Source organism: Papaver somniferum, chromosome 2 (genome assembly GCF_003573695.1).
Source record: "Papaver somniferum cultivar HN1 chromosome 2, ASM357369v1, whole genome shotgun sequence".
Lineage (NCBI taxonomy): Eukaryota > Viridiplantae > Streptophyta > Magnoliopsida > Ranunculales > Papaveraceae > Papaver > Papaver somniferum.
The window spans coordinates 138,645,484-138,663,039 of record NC_039359.1 but is presented as its reverse complement, the minus strand read 5'-3'; the positions used below and the strand labels follow the sequence as shown (position 1 = coordinate 138,663,039).

General features: G+C 36.8%; 3 protein-coding genes across 3 annotated transcripts; all 3 read left to right on the top strand.

The window, feature by feature from the left end:
- The first annotated feature begins 2,562 nt into the window (after nt 1–2,562).
- On the top strand, nt 2,563–4,694 carry LOC113349256. The gene is made up of 3 exons (XM_026593190.1): nt 2,563–2,830; nt 3,958–4,018; nt 4,117–4,694. Exons 1-3 carry the CDS (start codon nt 2,631–2,633, stop codon nt 4,690–4,692), a joined length of 837 nt encoding a protein of 278 aa, XP_026448975.1. The 5' UTR covers nt 2,563–2,630; the 3' UTR covers nt 4,693–4,694.
- Nucleotides 4,695–4,872: 178 nt separating this feature from the next.
- Nucleotides 4,873–6,661, top strand: LOC113349257 (GDSL esterase/lipase At2g04570-like). Its single transcript, XM_026593191.1, has 3 exons — nt 4,873–5,637; nt 5,738–6,226; nt 6,325–6,661. The coding sequence occupies exons 1-2, from the start codon at nt 5,302–5,304 to the stop codon at nt 6,224–6,226; spliced, it is 825 nt and encodes a 274-aa protein (XP_026448976.1). The 5' UTR covers nt 4,873–5,301; the 3' UTR covers nt 6,325–6,661.
- Nucleotides 6,662–8,223: 1,562 nt separating this feature from the next.
- LOC113352059 lies at nt 8,224–8,859 on the top strand. Its single transcript, XM_026595935.1, has one exon. The coding sequence runs from the start codon at nt 8,224–8,226 to the stop codon at nt 8,857–8,859; it is 636 nt and encodes a 211-aa protein (XP_026451720.1).
- Nucleotides 8,860–17,556: the final 8,697 nt, after the last annotated feature.

Below are 17,556 nucleotides of genomic sequence, written 5' to 3'. Positions count from 1 at the left end.
CATCTAAGAATCCCACTTTTTATAGATAGATCCAAACTGAAGGCTTTTGACAACATCATAAAAAAATGGAACAAAAAATTAAGACTTGGTTAGGAAAATACTATCACAGCCTAGTAAAATAGTTTTAAACAAGTCTGTGCTCTCTAGCATGCCCATTTTTAGCATGGAATGCTTTGTCTTACCAAAAAAAATAACAAAAAGGATAAACGACATACAAAGAGATTTCTGGTGGGGTAAACATACAAATTCTAAAGGAATTTACATGAAAGCTTTTGATTTCTTATGCAGACCTATAGAACAAGGAGGTTTAGGTTTTAAGGAAGCAAATAAGGTAAATCAAGCCATGATTAGTAGAATAGCATGTAGACTAGTTAGTCATCCAAACGATCTATGGGCCCAAATTTTAAAAGGAAAGTACTTCAAAATAACTGGAGCCTTACTATCTACGAAAAATCAAACTCCTCTTGGATTTGGAACTGCATTCTACAAGGCACAACACACATCAAGAAATACAGTATATGAGAGGTAGGAGATGGTTCTTCCATTAACATTTGGGAAGACAGATGGCTTCCCGCCAGAGCTAACACTCTGGCAAACTCTGCCCAAAGGACAAACACCCACATAACACTTGTGTCTGAGTTGATAAACTCAGAAACAAAGAAGTGGAACATTCAATTACTTCATTCTATTTTTGATACCTATGTAGTGCAGGAAATTCTAAATATCAACCTATTTACTACAAGAACTGGTCACCTGAAAAAAGACAAAATTAAGATGGGCATTAACCAGAAATGGGGAATTTTATGTCAAGTCTTTATATCCCAAGCTTCTAAACCCTTCCATTCTAGTTTCTGATGAATCTAAGAAGTTCTGGAAAGGATTATGGAGTATGGACACGTCTCAGAGAATAAAATTGTTCATCTCGAAATGCTTGCAAGATGCATTACCAACTAAATTAAAGATAAAATCAGCTGTAGATGAAGATAATACTTACGTTTTCTGTCAATCAGTGGGAGAATCTACTTATCATTTGTTTTTCGAATGTGCTTATGCAAGAGATGTTTGGAATTTACCTCCAATGGCATCTCAGGGAGTACATCTTACCTCTAACACTGTCAACAAATCTTTCTTAGATCATTATATTGAATGGAAAACATGGAACCTACAATCCATATCTATGGCATTGGCGACAACTAAGTGTTGGTTTATATGGAAAGAAAGGTGCCTTAGAGTTTTCGAAAACAAAAAAAGATCCCCTGAACAATTAACCATTGATAATACCAGAAATTTTGCTTACTGGCACCCAGAAAATGGGAATCAGAGACAGGCAAATAACAGTACTTCTAAGACCCTAAACATCAGTTGGACCCTCCCCTCTGCAAACACAAATAAACTAAATTGTGATGTCTCTTGGTTGTATGCAATCACTAATACTGGTTTTGGATTTATTTTGCGTAATTGGACATGAACTTTCCAAGCAGCAGCTATGGGAAGTTGTAGGACCTTCTCAGCAGAAGAGGCAGAAGTTGTAGCTCTTCTCAGAGCTACTCAATGGGCTGTTCGAAACAACATCCAACACTTGGTGATAGAAGGGGATAACCAGGCAACAATCAACTATCTACAAGGCAAAGTTTCCACAGTCCAATGGCAGAGCTTAGCAATTTTAGATGAAGTAAAGTTATTATCAGAACAACTAGTTTTCTTTTTAGGATTTCAGTATGTAGACAGGAGAGCAAACAAGGTGGCAGACTTGCTAGCAAAGAAGGGAAAAAACACAAATACCACATCTTTTTGGAATGAACAATCTTCTAGTTTTTTAATTCCGGCAATTACCTTTGACACTGTCAAAGCTTATGAAATTTGTAACTTAAATGACAATATCCCTGTAGTTTCAAATGCTGATGTTAATCCAAGAAATTTAGTCATTGGAAAAGCTACTCAACATGAGTTTGTCTCTGAAGAGACTGAATTTGAAGATTAACGGATGCCCAGTAATATAAGTCTTATTTAAAAAAAATAAGTGGTAAGGTACTCCTGAAATTGGTAACTAGGAGGGAGTTTTGACCAAGTCTTGTATTCTATACATTGCACCCCCTTCAAAAGAATAGAAAAAAACAGAACACAAACGTAACTTTTAAGTTGGGCTTACACCTTGACGGCTAAACCCATAGCAGGATTGATTGAGCTGATTGCCAATTGTAGACTTATACTCCTTCCGTCCCTAATAAGATTATCTATTTGGTTTTAAATTTTGTCTCATAAATAGATGATTTATTTCATTAATTAAGGAATATTTCTAAAATTATCCTTTTAATTGATTATTTTTTCTATAAGAAATATGTATAATTTGATAGTCATGTTTATATTCATTGCGTAGGTATTTTAAAATGCTTTTCAACGGTATAAAGTTTATAAAAAACCGTGGTATAGTTTAAAAGATACATCGTTTCTAAATTTTACTAATTATTGTCCATAAAAGTATAATTGTAAAAAATAATTAAATATACTCCGATTTCCTCCTTATCTTAAAATTTTTGCAAACTACAAGACGGAGGGAGTAGTTCTTCCAGACTTCCACCGAAATTACAAGGAGAAGGAGCTCAACTGCTTAACTCTAGGGTTTTCTGCTAATGGATTCCCTGCCTTCTGTTCAGAATTCAGCACAATCTACTCCACCAATCAAAACCCCAAATTCTCATAGGAAACCGACCAAAAATTCACGAGCTTTTCTTGCAGCGAAGAAAAAGAATAAATTCAAGTATTCAATACCTTCTTTCGCTTCAACACTTCCTTCAGACGACTCTTTAATACTTTCAGAGAAATCCTCGAGGTAAACAATCTCTTGGTTTAATTAAATTGATTGTATATGCAAATAAATTTTTTTTTCCAATGTTGGTATCTTGTGAAGGTTTAGATTAGTGGTCTTAAAAGTGTTCGCTGAAATTGCTGAATGAACTATATAAAGATGAAGTAAACTGATTAGGTTCAAGATAATTTGAGCTTCATGCATTTGCGTTTAGCGGTAATGTAGAACCGTTGGAACTTATGGTCTTCTTTATAAGATATAAATTACTACTGAGCTAGCTATTGATCGGGTTGAAACTTGTTACAGGGGCAGCTTAGATTAGTGCATTACAATAGGCTGAACAAACGTGTTTGTTTGGTGACATAAACTTACATTAGCAGCTCCGTAGATACGTGCATTGAACTGAATCAGAGTGGTATGCCTAAATAGAATGTTTTTTGATTTTTGATTTTTTTTTGGTAAAGCTGGGGGAATCATAGAGATAGATATGTCAAGCTTTGCAACCATAATCTCAAGCCTTTTTCAATGTTAAGAGTCTATACTCACAATTAGATGCCATTCTTTGAGAATTGAAACAAGATGGTGCGGATATCTTTGTTTTGTGAAGAATATGACATTAGGATACCTTTTTTGGATGAGTGATCGTTCTACCAGTGGACATGTCGGACTTTTTGCCAACACGATTACCTTAACAATTAGGCGTCATTTTACAAATTCATTATCCAGATTTTACAAACATCTAATTTCTTTGTGTTTTTTTTTTTTGCCTTTTTGGATACATCAAGTGTAACTCTACAATCTTGATTTGTTTACATACACGGTACACCTTAGTTTGATCATATGTAAATTGAATTCATAGGGTCCTGGACCCCCTAGTTCTTTACCAGAATGTAAGAGGAAGTAGTTAAATGTTTGTGTTAGTTGTTGTGAAGTCGCATGATGAGATTCCGCTAGGTAGTTTTAGGATTTAATTGGTTAATTGTTTTTTGGCTTTTTCGTTAACTAGATCAAATCCTTATCCTTCTACTTAGCTCTCTCCTGCTATCAGGCGGTGCTTCTTTTTCCTTGATACAACAAAATTTTATGTGATTTTTTTGGAGTGTCAGACTCATGATAACGAGAAACTGGGTGTGCTGTGTGATTTTTTGCAGGAATGTTTCCTCCCAAGATGTGGAGAAAAACTCTGTTAGAATTTCTCCGTGCAGTTCAACGGTAAGCATCTATTTCGCTTTCTTTTTTAGTTACAGTTTTAATGTTTCTTTCATTTGTTTAACGTTACCTGGTCTCACTTTACGTTGTTAATAATGGAGGTTCCAGTAAGTGAAGCTGCTGGAATCGATGTTATGATTCAACAGGCGAAGATAAGCAAAGCTGCTGGGATTGGTAGTGTGATTCAACAGGCGAAGATGAGCAAAGCTTCTGGAATAGATATTATGATTCAACAAGCGAAGATGAGCAAAGCTGCTGGGATTGATAGTGTGACTCAACAGGCGAAGATGAGCAAAGCTGCTGGGATTGATGGTGTGATTCAACAGGCGAAGATGAGCAAAGCTGCTGGGATTGATGGTGTGATTCAACAGGCGAAGATGAGCAAAGCTGCTGGGATTGATAGTGTAATTCAACAGGCGAAGATGAGCAAAGCTGCTGAGATTGGTAGTTGGAGTCAGCAGGCGAAGAAGAGGAAAGCTGCTGGGGTTGATAGTGAGATTCAACAGGCAAAGATGAGCAAAGCTGCTGTGGTTGACATAGCGATTCAACAGGCCAAAAAAAATGCAGTTTCACAGCTGCAACAAGATGGGTGTACTGGTCATTTTATAAGCTTCGATTCTCAGTTTGGTAATTTTATTGTTCCTGTAATTCCAACCATTTCCGACTTAAATAAGTAACTTCAAGCTATCCTTCCCTATACAGAATATGCTTCTTGTAGAAATAGAAGAACTTGTGATATAAAAGCGGCCGGGATGGTAACATGATAAGAACTGAATTCTTATCATGGCGCATAAGCAATTTGTAGACTGTAAAAAGGAATTAACCTCTCAAGGTAACTACTGATCCTATTATACCACACAGCCCTACGGAAAGTACAGCCACACAAAGTGTAGATAGGGTTTCATCTGCATTATTGCACATGGCACATATGAGGGAGATTTCATGTATCCTAGTACTTAGCTTTTTTTGCTACCAGCAAAATCTCATGATTTTATTTCCACACAAACATTTGAATCCTTGGCAAAAGTTTAAGCTTCCATAGCTTCTTCCACGGAGAGGAACTCCTTTCTCCCACAGAGTCATTTTGACTATTTGTTACTAGAAAATTTAAACTTGCTCAACTGAGATTTTTTCATTTATATCGGTAAGCCAAAGGAGTTTTGCATTGATTTCCTTGTAGAAGTGCTACTTTTCACAAAAGGGATCGACATTATTCGGTTCTGTAAAAGCTAACTTTCCACCAAACTTGTATTAGGCAATGTCACCCCAGTATAGTCTACTACTCCATGTTCTTAACATACTTGTATTTTCAGTTCTGGAGATCTGTGTTCCCTGGAATTATCGTGTTTCGAGACTCCACGGTTGATGCAGGAAATAACAATCAAATCTTAACCTTGATAAAAGCCAACTTTCCACCATATGGACACGATTTCGAAGGTGGAGAACCCACTGGACGGTTCTGCAATGGTCGGTTGCCTATCGATTTCCTGTCAGAGATGTTAGGGATTAAACGTTCCATACCTGCATATCTGGATCCAGCTTTTGGTATTGAAGATTTTGCTACCGGAGTTACCTTTGCTTCAGCTGGAACTGGTTATGATGTTGCTACTTCAGAAGTGTCCGTAAGTTCACCAATTCAGTACACTCTTGCATATATATATATATATACACGCGCCAATTGGCCTTATTCTTATCAAATTAGCATTTCTTTTGCACGCGCAGGCTGTGATACCTTTATCTAAAGAATTGGAATATTTCAAAGAGTACCTGAAGAAATTATCATCCTTTCTCGGAAAGGATGGCGCAGTAAAGACAGCAAGAGAATCATTGTATTTTATCAGCGTTGGAACGAACGATTTTATCCTGAACTACTTCACCGTGCCCGGACGGTCATCTCAATTTACGATAGATGAATACGAGGATTTTCTAATTGGAATTGCGAGAAATTTCTTGATCGAGCTTTGCAGATCGGGTGCTAAAAATATAGTATTAGTCGGGCTTCCTCCTAGTGGTTGCCTACCATTAGTAAAAACTTTGAATCTTGTTCCTGGAAGACCGAGTTTGGAAGAGATAAAGAAAGCTAGTAAAGTCTTTAATGCCAAGTTACAAAATTTGGTGGCGACTTTGAGCATAGAGCTTGATGGGATCGAGTTGGTGTATGCAGATATCTACAATCCTCTTCTAAAGATCATTCAAAATCCAAACCTATAGGTAATTAAATTCTGATTGTGATGTTTCAAACAAACTTTCTTTTTTAGTCGTCGGTTCTTCTTGTGGACTAACCTTCTTTTATACATGAACTGTGCAAGGGGTACCATGAAGGAATTGAAAACGTGAAGGAAGGATGTTGCGCAACGGGAACAATTGAGCTTGGGATTATATGCAAAGCAGGGAATCTGTTATCTTGCCCCGACCCAAGCAAATACTATTTTGGGACGCAGAACACCCAAGTGAAAAAGTTTATGGCGTACTGGCCAATATACTGATGAATACGACCATATCTCAGTTTGTTAAGTGACTAGGTAAAAATGGACGGATACCTAGTTTTCCAAAATCATTTTTTAAGAGAATGTGAAGAAAGATTCCCGAAAAACCAACATGATTTGTAACGTCACTAATGAATTATAATAAAAACTCTTGTATAAACAATACATGCTAGATCTTGTGCCCGTGCTACGCACCGGGCGGACCGGAAAACCATCCACCATTATTTTTGGTTTTATGTGACTTCACCTTGACTCATCGTGCATTTTTGATATGGTGTGGCTCGACTTTGGCTCGCCCTGTCACTTAGGAATTTTTATTTGGTGTGGCTCGGCTTCGCTTGCCCCATCGTGATGCGTTCCAGTTAATTGACAACTAAACTACATTACTTCCATTGCAATAAGTTGTGCAACTGTTTTGTTTTTGTTTTTTGTTTTTTGTTTCTTTTGCCAGTATTTTGCAGTTAATCGACAACCAAAAAACTAAACTGTAAGCACATAATTGGCATCTGATTCCTGATGCCCCTGCCATTCATTCAAAGCATCCAATACACAGTTGACACATTAAGAAAAAGAAAGAAAAAAAACATTAATTAGTATCAAATTTACCTATTTCTTCTTCCCAATAACATATCAGCTCAAACCAATTATTTACTTCAATTGGCAGAACCCATCTTCAATTTTACTTTCCATCAATTCATCTCCCATGTGAATACCATCTTCTCCTTAATGAATCAGTTTCATCAGTAGTAGCTTCATCTCAACCAAAACCCTAACTTCAATTTCTGCCATTAATCCATCAGAGTAATTTCTCTTGTTCTTCAGTTGCCGATACCGAAACCTAATTTCATCATCTCTGTGCGTTCCATTTCATCTCTCAACATCAATCTCAGATCCCCTTCCAATCTCCATCTGTTGAGCAGTGACAACACCCAAGTTTCTCTTTTATCTCGGATTTACAACAACCTCAATTCCATCTCAATTTCTCTTATTTATCGATCTCAATCAACTCATGTGTTTTGTCGGAGAAGAAAAGTACGGAAGGGATTTGTTGCAGAAGAAGAAAAAAAGTATGGCAGGAGGAAAGCGTTAGGCTTCTTCACGGATGTTATTTCATTAAACTCTAATATGTTTGATTTCTTACGGGTGTATTATACACTTAGCGGACGTCGATAACGTACAGTTAAGTTTTTGGTGTAAACCAAGTGTAAATTATTAATTAGGTGTAAATAGTCGCATAAGTTTTGTATACCTACGTTTGGCCTAACGGCGTTATTAACGGCCAGTTAAATATAGTGTGTAAATAGAGCGTAATCCAGTTTTTAATGTCTCGACCAATAGAGTCCTGCCACTTGTCCTCTCCAAAATTACTCTATGTGAAAGCTTTTATCTAATTTAATTTGAGGGGGTGTCATACTCACCGTGCGACGTGGGAGCTCATATGACTTAGCATTTTAAAGGAGGGGAGATTATTGGGTATGAAAAATTGATTCTTTTTTTTTCTTTAACTCAAAAAGGGCGATATATTGAAACAACAACCTCACCACTAAGATATGATTCAGTTGTAAAGAAACAAAAACAATAACTCAATTATAGCATATTCATATTCATGACAAGATCCATAATGTTAGCAACAATTTAAATGATAAATGGGTCAATAGTTTACTAAACTCGGCAGGTCTCATAGATTTGGGTTTAGTGGGTCATAATTATACGTGGTCCAATATGTCTAATGGTAGAGGATATAAAAGAGCCAGAATTGATATGGCCTTGCATGATGCATTTTTGCAAATTCAATACCCTGACTCGAAACTATATCACTTGCTTTTTAGAGCTTATGATCATTGTCCCATTCTCCTTCTCACTGAGGCAGATGAACAAAGGTCATATAGATCATGGAAATTTTACAAATGTTGGTTAAGAGATAAAAACTGCATGGAGGTAATAAATTTTACATGGCATACTCAATCAACAGGAGTTAATCTGCATGAAAAACTAAGTAGCACGCGTAAGTCCTTGGCTAAGTGGAATAGGGAAGATTTTGGACACATTAATAGAAGAATTAAATACTTAAAAGATTATATCTCTCATGTGCAATCTCTTCCCTGTAGTGATTCTAATAGTAATAAGATTCAAGAAATTATTGAGAATCTCTCTCACTGGGAAAGGATTGAAGCGGAATTTTGGCAGCAAAGATCTGGTGATAACTGGATTTTGGAGTCTGACAACAATACAACGTACTTCCATTCAAAAGCTAATAGAAGACGTGCAAGAAATAACATCACTGCTCTTAGAGATAACTCAGGAAATAACATCACTACTCTTAGAGATAACTCAAGAAATAACATCACTGCTCATTAATCACTTTTCTTTGATTGCTACTTCTTCCAATCCTCTTTTATCTGCTTCTTCCTTTAGTGTGATTAAGAAGCTCATTACTCCTGCTGATAATGAGAAACTTATGATTATGCCTACTAAACAAGAAATCTATGAAACCCTTAAGGGTATGTCTCCTTGGAGTGCACCAGGTCCAGACGGGTTCCCTGTTGGTTTTATCTAACTCAGTGGCCTATAGTTGGTGATGATATCACTACTTTGGTCCAAAAAATTTTCACCACGAAACAAATGCCAGCTGATTTAAATCAAACTATTACCTGTCTCATACTTAAAACCAATCAACCTTCAACCCCTAATGACTACAGGCCAATTGGTCTCTGTAATTTTTCTTATAAAACTATCTCAAAATTGATGGTACTTAGAATGAAACCGTTAATGGATAAAGTGATATTTCCTACACGGGTGTCTTATGTTCGAAAACGGCTAATAAATGATAATATCATTTTATCCATGAGCTTATTCATTCCATGAAGAGATCTAAGAAAAAAACTCCTTTAGTGGCCCTCAAGCTTGACATGTCGAAAGCTTTCGACAGACTCAAATGGTCTTTTATTGATAAAATGTTATTGCATCTGGGGTTTAGTGATGATTGGAGAAATATCATTTAGCAATGCATATCAAGTACTGCGATTTCCAAACGGCTTAATGGTAGTATTTGCAATCCTTACACTCCATCTAGAGGATTAAGACAGGGAGACCCTTTGTCTCCCTATCTGTTTATTTTGTCGATGGAATATCTATCAAGAATCTTACAAGAGGCTCAAAATAATAATTTAATTCATGGGATTAAAATTTCGCAAAAATCTACTCCAATCAATCATTTACTCTTCGCAGATGATTGTTTGTTGTTCTTCCAAGCTTCTAGAAAGGAATTTCGCATATCTCTGATATCTTGAAAGACTTTGCATCTGTGTCATGGAAGCTTATTAATTATTCCAAGTCTTCGGCTTTTATTTGTGGTGATATTTCTCAAGAAGAAAAACTGTCCATCACAACAAGGCTAGGAGTTAAAAAGCTGTGTTTTTCAGATAAGTATCTTGGTCTGCCAATTCTTCTAGGAAAGTCGAAAGTGTCTTCTTTCCATTCTTTGAAAGACTCTTACAACAAAAGATTCAGCGGATGGAATTCTAAGACTCTTAATCAGGCTGCTAGAACAACAATGGTTAAATCAATTTTAAATTCGATTCCAGCTCACTATATGAGTAATTTCAAAATGCCAAAAACAACTCTGCAACAGTTAGATACTTTGCAAAGAAACTTTTGGTGGGGTCATAAACGAAATAAAGATATCAATTTTATTTCTTGGAATTCTCTATGTGTTTCAAAGAAGATGGTGGATTAGCGTTTCGTAACTTAGAACACTACAATATGGCTCTGCTAACTAAATTAGCTTGGAGGATTGCACAGAACCAGACAGACAATGGGTTAAAAATATGAAACAAAAATATTCACCTCATTGTGAATTTCTACATCTTCAACAAAAAGTCCAAAACTCTTCATGGATATTGAAGGGTATAGAATCAGGTCTTCATTATGTCAGGAAATATCATAGATGGGACATTAGAAGTGGCACTAAAGCGTTAGTGTGGTATGATAGATGGATTATGGGTCTTAATGAACCCCCACATCCAAAGGATAATTATATAGGTCTGGATAGGATTGTTTATGTCTTTGAACAATAATTTAATTAAAGCAGTTTTCCCAGAAAATATAGCCAACTTAATCCTACAGATGAGATTAAGTCAGTATGGTGAAGATAAGTTAATCTGTGATCCAAATAGTTCAGAAGAATTTTCAGTTAAATCGGCTTATAAGGCTATTAACAACGATTCTTCTCTTCGAGTTAGGCAACAAAGTTCTTTTCCAAAAGTGGTTTGGAAGAATTTATGGAAGGAAAAAGTTCCTCATAAAGTGAAGTTGTTTAACTGGAAATGCTTGAGAAACATAGTTCCTACTCTGGTAAAAATTAGCCACTATAAAGGAGGAATAGAGACTAAATGCCCTCTTTGTAACTACCAAGATGAAAATCTGCAACATCTTCTTATAGGTTGTTGATAGACGCATTTATGTGTCTATTTTGTACTCAATGTTTCGTATTGTTAGTACTCATTTTCGTCCTTATTATGGTGTTTTGTGTGTTTGTAGGTATTTTTTGAATATTGTTGGAAAATTCGGCTCGAAAAGTTGCTCGGAGCGCCCCCGGAGGACATTTGCTATACGGACCCCCACTTTTGCTATGTGTCAGCCACGGCTATGTGTAGCCCATTTTCCCACAACACCCATTTGTTATTCGGCACCCAAGACGTTAGATAAGGGCTACCCATCTTCTTCATTTTCAAATATGAATTTTGGAGGGAATTCTAAGTCCATCAATGGCAGAACTAGGGTTGCGACTTTAAGCTTGCTGCAGTGAGACTAAAGGGCTAGAATCAATTGGGTGTGTTACTATGGGCTAGACAGGGATGCTATAAGAGTTATTTTCGATCCAATTTGGCTGGATATTCCGCGAGGAGAAATCAGGACACTGGCAAAACATGTTCATGGAAACATAATTTAGGGTTTGCATTTTGGTCGTGAAACAAGGAGACTCAATGGCTGGGATTTTCCGGGATGAATTGGACGAACCAAACAGGACTGATATGCCAGCTGGATTCGTCTAAATTTGGCTACAGAGTACACGAGTTCTCCACGGGTCTATGTTGATAACATATTTTGTGTGTTGGAGTGTGATGAATCGAGACAGAGGCATTGAAGAGTAAAGAAAATATAGTGTACGAATAATTGACAACTGCATATGCATGGCGCAGGCAAGAATGGAAATAAAAAATTCTCCAGAATATTTTCATTGACTGCCGAGTTATGGAGAGATTATATGGAGTTATTAGGTCATATTCTCGGTCGAGTTGGGTATATAAAGGGTCTACGGGAGTCAGTAAGAGGGGATGGAGAGTTAGGGGAAGAAAAAAGAGGAGTTTGATCGAGTTGCAGAGTTGGTTCTGCTGTTGCAGAAACCCTAGAACACGAAGAACAGACTGCCAAACACAGTCGTTTTTCTACAGTGATAAATACTCACATGCGGGGGTCGTACATCAGGGGCAGACTTATTTGCTACAGCGTTTGCGACACAGAGCCGTGGGTCTTAGAGAAACAGAAACACATATAACTGTTACAAAGGCCCTGTTTTATACCTTTTCTCCTTGTAAACACCTTTTTGAGCAATGAAAAATTCCTTTGAGTGTGTTTTCACCATGCTGAGCTAGACCCCATCATTGGGACAACGAAGGAAGCAACTTTTCATGATTGTGGTAAATGAATTAATTCTTTTATTGACTTTTTGCGTAGATTTAATTGTTTTATGATTTCTATTAATTATTTGTTATTTTGTTAGATGCCGCATGCTTAGTTTTAATTACTTTAGATGCGTCATGCTTTTAACTTACAAATAATATTTTACGAAATCTATTTTTGGCAAAGAACTAGAGTCACAACTTCTTTTGTTTGAGCTATATTGTCTAGAGTTAATGACTGAACCACAACAATATGAAAAGTAGTGAAATCCCGAGTCCCGATCTCTCTTCATCCTGTGACATAATTTGTATATTTTTAGTGTTTTCCCTTTATTAATCCTAAAAACAATTTCAACAAGTCTGAGTGAACGAATCATCTTACTACAACTTAATTGTAAATCCCATCAATTTTTGGCGCCGCCGACGCAGATTTGTTTATAGATTTGTTTTTAGGTTTTATTTTATTTGTTCTTTTTTACGCGTTTTGGTATTTTTGTTTGCTTTCAGATTTGGAGCTAAGCTAAAGAAAAAGGGAAGTGCTGAAAAGAAAGGCGAAGCCCAAAAAGGAAAGAAAAAGAGAAATCCAAAAGGAGTGAAGAAGAAGATTTTGTAAATAATTTTTATTTTATTTTTTTAGAAACTGTAATTAAGTTTTTTTTATTTTTGTAAAGTTTTATTTTTGGACATTTTTATTTTTATTTTTGGAAATTGGAAATTTTTATTTATTATTATTTTCTTAAAACCCTACAGAAGGGTACTTTTAAATAAACTGTGTGCAGAGAAGGACGGCGATTACGATATCGCCTCGGCCCCTCGAGTTCGTACATGACATAGGAGTCGTGGCCCGAGTCGACTTCAACGGTTCATCCCCCGTCTGGAACGGGAGGCAAGAATTCTAAACACCCGCGAATCCCCTGTCAGCGGGTTTACTGGATGATTTTGTATGCATATATGTTGAGGACCTGAAATCGGATTTAATTTTCTAGTAAAGGGCAAGGCCTGGCCAAATCAAGATAAGGACTCGGATTTCATCACTGTTTCCTTCTTTCCCGTCTTAGGAGCACGTAACCTACGCATACCTAAGCCTTAAAATTTGGACTAGAACGAGACCGATAGGGTAACGAGCTTAATAGGAAAGTCATTCGAAAAATATTGGTTACTCTTTTAAGCATACTCCGAAGTTCATGATGGTTTCTGTGAGTTGAATGCGTGACTGCACCGCCTTGTAATGCGGTGAGGCCTTGGGTATCAAAGCTCCACGCAGCTTCCCTCGCCTCTATTCAACTTACTTTGACTCGGATGGATTCCAGAGGGGTTTGCTCAAATTTTAACGAATTCCCTTTCGAAGGATTAGAAGCTGGTCTAGAAACAATCTAAGTGGAGCCATCATGCTTTTTGTTTGCTAGATAAAATAGGCTTGTTGTGGTCGAGTCAACCTTCTTTGTGTTTTTTTAGAATTCCCTTGCAAGTAGGATGTCGAACTGGTATTATAATAGCCAATACAATGAGTATCCGACTGAGCAGCTTAGACATTATCCTTTTTATGACCATAGTGTGAATAGTGATTGGGAACGCAAAACCTTTGAAGGTTATGGTCCATACCAGTTTGAGCCCAATTACTATCCACATACCCACAGGTCATACGAGCAAAACAATCCTTCTATTTCTCTAGAAGAGTCTCTCAAGAGTTTCAATGAGTCATCACGAAAGTTATTTATGAAAGATACTTATAATATTTTTCTCCCAGAAGAGTCCGTAGAACGGTCAACTAAGATATCTCTAGAAGAGACCCTCAAGCAATTTACTGAGAATACAAATAGGATTGTGGAAAAACTTGCTTAGGATAGTCTTAATTTCCAGTGTAGTTTTCCCAATACCACCCTCGAAAATAAGGATAGTTTTTATTCACATAATCAAGATGACGAGGTTAGAATTGGTAACACTACTTGTTTTGATAAGGTTCGATCATTTTCATGTTATCATAGTGATGATTATGATGAGGATAGTATTGATGAAGAACATGAAATATGTAGGCATAGTGATCAGGAATTTGTTACTCCGATTGAGCTTTATAATGATAGTGTTGTTTCTAATACAAATCCAAATAATTTTAATAATTATTCACCTATTCAAAAGGATGTGGATTTGACTAGAGATACCACCGTTTTAGACGGTGTAGTTCATGATCCTTTAGCCTGCAGTATGTTGGATAATCCATTATTTGATGTGCCTATCAGTGAATCGGAGGAGGTAACTATGATTAAAACCTTAGTTGATGAGCCTTTATATGAAACTTTCTCTGATAATCCTTTACATGATTGTGATGATGGTTTAGAGGAAAGAGTTTACCTTGAGAATACTGTTTTAGAATCTAGCGATTTAGAACCACTAGTCTTAGAAGATGATAAACTCGTAGAGATGAGTGAGGATGAACCAGACTTAGAAGAAGAGATTGACCATTTTCAGGAATCTGATGACCTAGAAATTAGGGAAGTTGTGACTAGTCTTTCTAGAGACACAAAAAACTCTAAGTTTGGGGGTGATTATCATTCTCCGTGTGATTTAACTCTTAGAAAGTACCCTCCTGTAGGACTTCACATTTGTGCCTCAACCATATTACAAGATTATCTTCATACACGTTTTCCCGGACCTAATGATGTCCAGAAAGAAGCTCAGTTGTTAGAAACCCATCCTCTGGTTGATGTGGTTAACCCAGGCTATGATACCAAGATTGACTTTGTTTTCCCACCAAAAACTTTTCTTCCAATTGTGGGAACTTTTGATTTTAAGATGTGTCGGTTATTAAGTTTTGAGACTAAACCTAATCACTTTAGGATATTAGGGTCGACACATTTTCTTAAGGAAGACCGCCTCTTTCATTGTGGTCAGCTGTGTGAGTCAAATCTAATTGACTTAGAGGATCCCCAATTATTCAGGTTGTTGTTATGTGCTTTCAAGTTCTTAGTTGAGTTTTTCCAGACTCTAATACCTGAACCGGATCTTAGCTTTGAGGAAATCCAACAGATGAAAAACTGTTATCTAGACCCAGTTATAGAACCTGAACCTGAGCCACAACTAGATGTAGTTGTCTTAAACAAGGGTATGTTCGGTATCTTTTTGGTCTGTTGCAGTTTCCTCTTCTTGTGGGTAATACTTTTTGATCCAGATGACCCACAGTTATTCCGGCTACTTCTATATGATTCTATGAGGTGACTAATTCCTCCAATGTCTGGCTGAAGACTTTAAACTTAGCACTTCTTGGGAGGTAACCCAATATTCTTGCGACACGATAATACCTTTCCTTATCTCTTTTGCTTCAAGTGGTAACAGTTTCTCCTTGTTCATGCTTTTAATTTTATCTTTAGAACATTGAGGACAATGTTAGATTTAAGTTTGGGGGTATGGGAGAAACATTTTAGTCGCATTTTTGAAACTTCTAGCGTCACATAGTACCCGGTTATCTAAGTTTACATACTGTTTCTCACCGAAAAGATAGAAATTGGAATGCTAGAGATAACAACCTATTGAGACATTAGAGAAAAGGACATTGAGATCCTTGAAATTCAGGATAGAACTTGTTCCTTTTAGAGGGTAACCGTGATGGACCTAACCATCCATGATGGAAAGGCGAGTAGGTCAGGAGGAAATTCCAGAAAGACAAAGCAACCTCACAATGTAGTCTTAGTTACTGGATTGTTACGACTCTCTCTTAGTAGAAACTTATCATCATCAACAAGCGGAGCGACATCAAAATATATGAAGAAAGTTGAAGACGTTTAAGGTTTAGAAGTAACAATAGAAAAGAATATTTCAAAAATCAAAGGTGAAGGCTTAGTTACAAAAAGTTATAAGAACAAATGATATAAGTTGTTGAAGTTCATGATACAAGACATCACGAGTTACGAAGATCCAAGTTCTAAAGTCCTTCTCTCATGGCCATTTAAATTTTTGTCTTGTTATTTTTGTCTAAAAAAAATGAAAATAAAATAAAATAATAATAATAATGAAAAAAAAATGAAAAATGAAAAAAATGAAAAAAAAAATGAAAAATCATCGTTACGTTTTGTTCAATAAGGCCAAAGGGAAGTAGAGATTTATAAGTCAAACAAGAAATCGAAGAGAGTTAATTGTCAAGGTTCTATGAGGTTCGATAGTTTATCATAAACAGTTGAAGACCGAAGAAGACGTTGTTTTTACTGAGCACTATGAGAGAGTCGAAGAAAGATACATTTGGTTGCTTTGTTAGTCCGCTTTCCATCCGGCACAAGATCTTTCCAGCACTGGTTCAACTCATCACACGTAATTAGTCCATCTGTGTAGCAGATGTCCCTCTCATCTTTATCTCTCTCCTAATCTTATCCAGCTGTAAAGCAGCGGACGCATCTTACAATGTTTATCTAGCTGTGTAGCGGATATCTCTTTATCTAGCAGTGTTGCGGATGTGTCTCCCCTTTTCTTCAGTCAGCTTTAGAGCTGTCACCTTTAATTTCTCTGGCATTCTAGTTACTTGGAGATAGGTTGAGAATATGTATATCCTCATAGATCTTTGGATACTTGTGACCAATTAGAAGTAATGGTTTTGTGGGTACACCTCTGGTAAACCCTCCCGAGATTAACTCGGTTTTATTTTTATTAGTTTTGCTCGAGGACTAGCAAATAATAAGTTTGGGGGTATTTGATAGGCGCATTTATGTGTCTATTTTGTCCTCAATGTTTCGTATTGTTAATACTCGTTTTCGTCCTTATTATGGTGTTTTGTGTGTTTGTAGGTATTTTTTGAAAATAAATATTGTTGGAAAATTCGGCTCGAGAAGTTGCTCGGAGCGCCCCCGGAAAACATTTGCGATACGGACCCCCACTTTTGCTATGTGTCACCCACGACTATGTGTAGCCCATTTGTCTACAACACCCATTTTTGTCCACAACACCCATTTGTTATTCGGCACCCAGAACGTTAGATAAGGCCTACCCATCTTCTTCATTTTCAAAAATGAATTTTGTCGGGAATTCTAAGTCCATCAATGGCAGAACTAGGGTTGCGACTTTAATCTTGCTGCAGTGAGACTAAAGGGCTAGAATCAATTGGGTGTGTTACTATGGGATAGACAGGGATGGTATAAGAGTTATTTTCGATCCAGTTTGGATGGATATTCCGCGAGGAGAAATCAGGCCACTGGCAAAACATGTTCATGGCATCATAATTTAGGGTTTTCATTTTGGTCGTGAAACAAGGAGACTCAATGGATGGGATTTTCCGGGATGAATTGGACGTACCAAACAGGACTTGTATGCCAGCTGGATTCGTCTAAATTTGTCTACAGAGTACACGAGTTCTCCACGGGTATATGTTGATAACATATTCTGTGTGTGTTGG

What these genes read in the sequence shown, in the direction of transcription:
- LOC113349257 (XM_026593191.1), top strand. Translation starts at nt 5,302, where the DNA reads ATGTTCTTAACATACTTGTATTTTCAGTTCTGGAGATCTGTGTTCCCT. An exon ending in TTGCTACTTCAGAAGTGTCC is followed by an intron (nt 5,638 to 5,737) that starts GTAAGTTCACCA and finishes TTGCACGCGCAG; the next exon opens with GCTGTGATACCTTTATCTAA.
- LOC113352059 (XM_026595935.1), top strand. Translation starts at nt 8,224, where the DNA reads ATGTCTAATGGTAGAGGATATAAAAGAGCCAGAATTGATATGGCCTTG.
- LOC113349256 (XM_026593190.1), top strand. Translation starts at nt 2,631, where the DNA reads ATGGATTCCCTGCCTTCTGTTCAGAATTCAGCACAATCTACTCCACCA. An exon ending in CTTTCAGAGAAATCCTCGAG is followed by an intron (nt 2,831 to 3,957) that starts GTAAACAATCTC and finishes GATTTTTTGCAG; the next exon opens with GAATGTTTCCTCCCAAGATG. An exon ending in TTTCTCCGTGCAGTTCAACG is followed by an intron (nt 4,019 to 4,116) that starts GTAAGCATCTAT and finishes TTAATAATGGAG; the next exon opens with GTTCCAGTAAGTGAAGCTGC.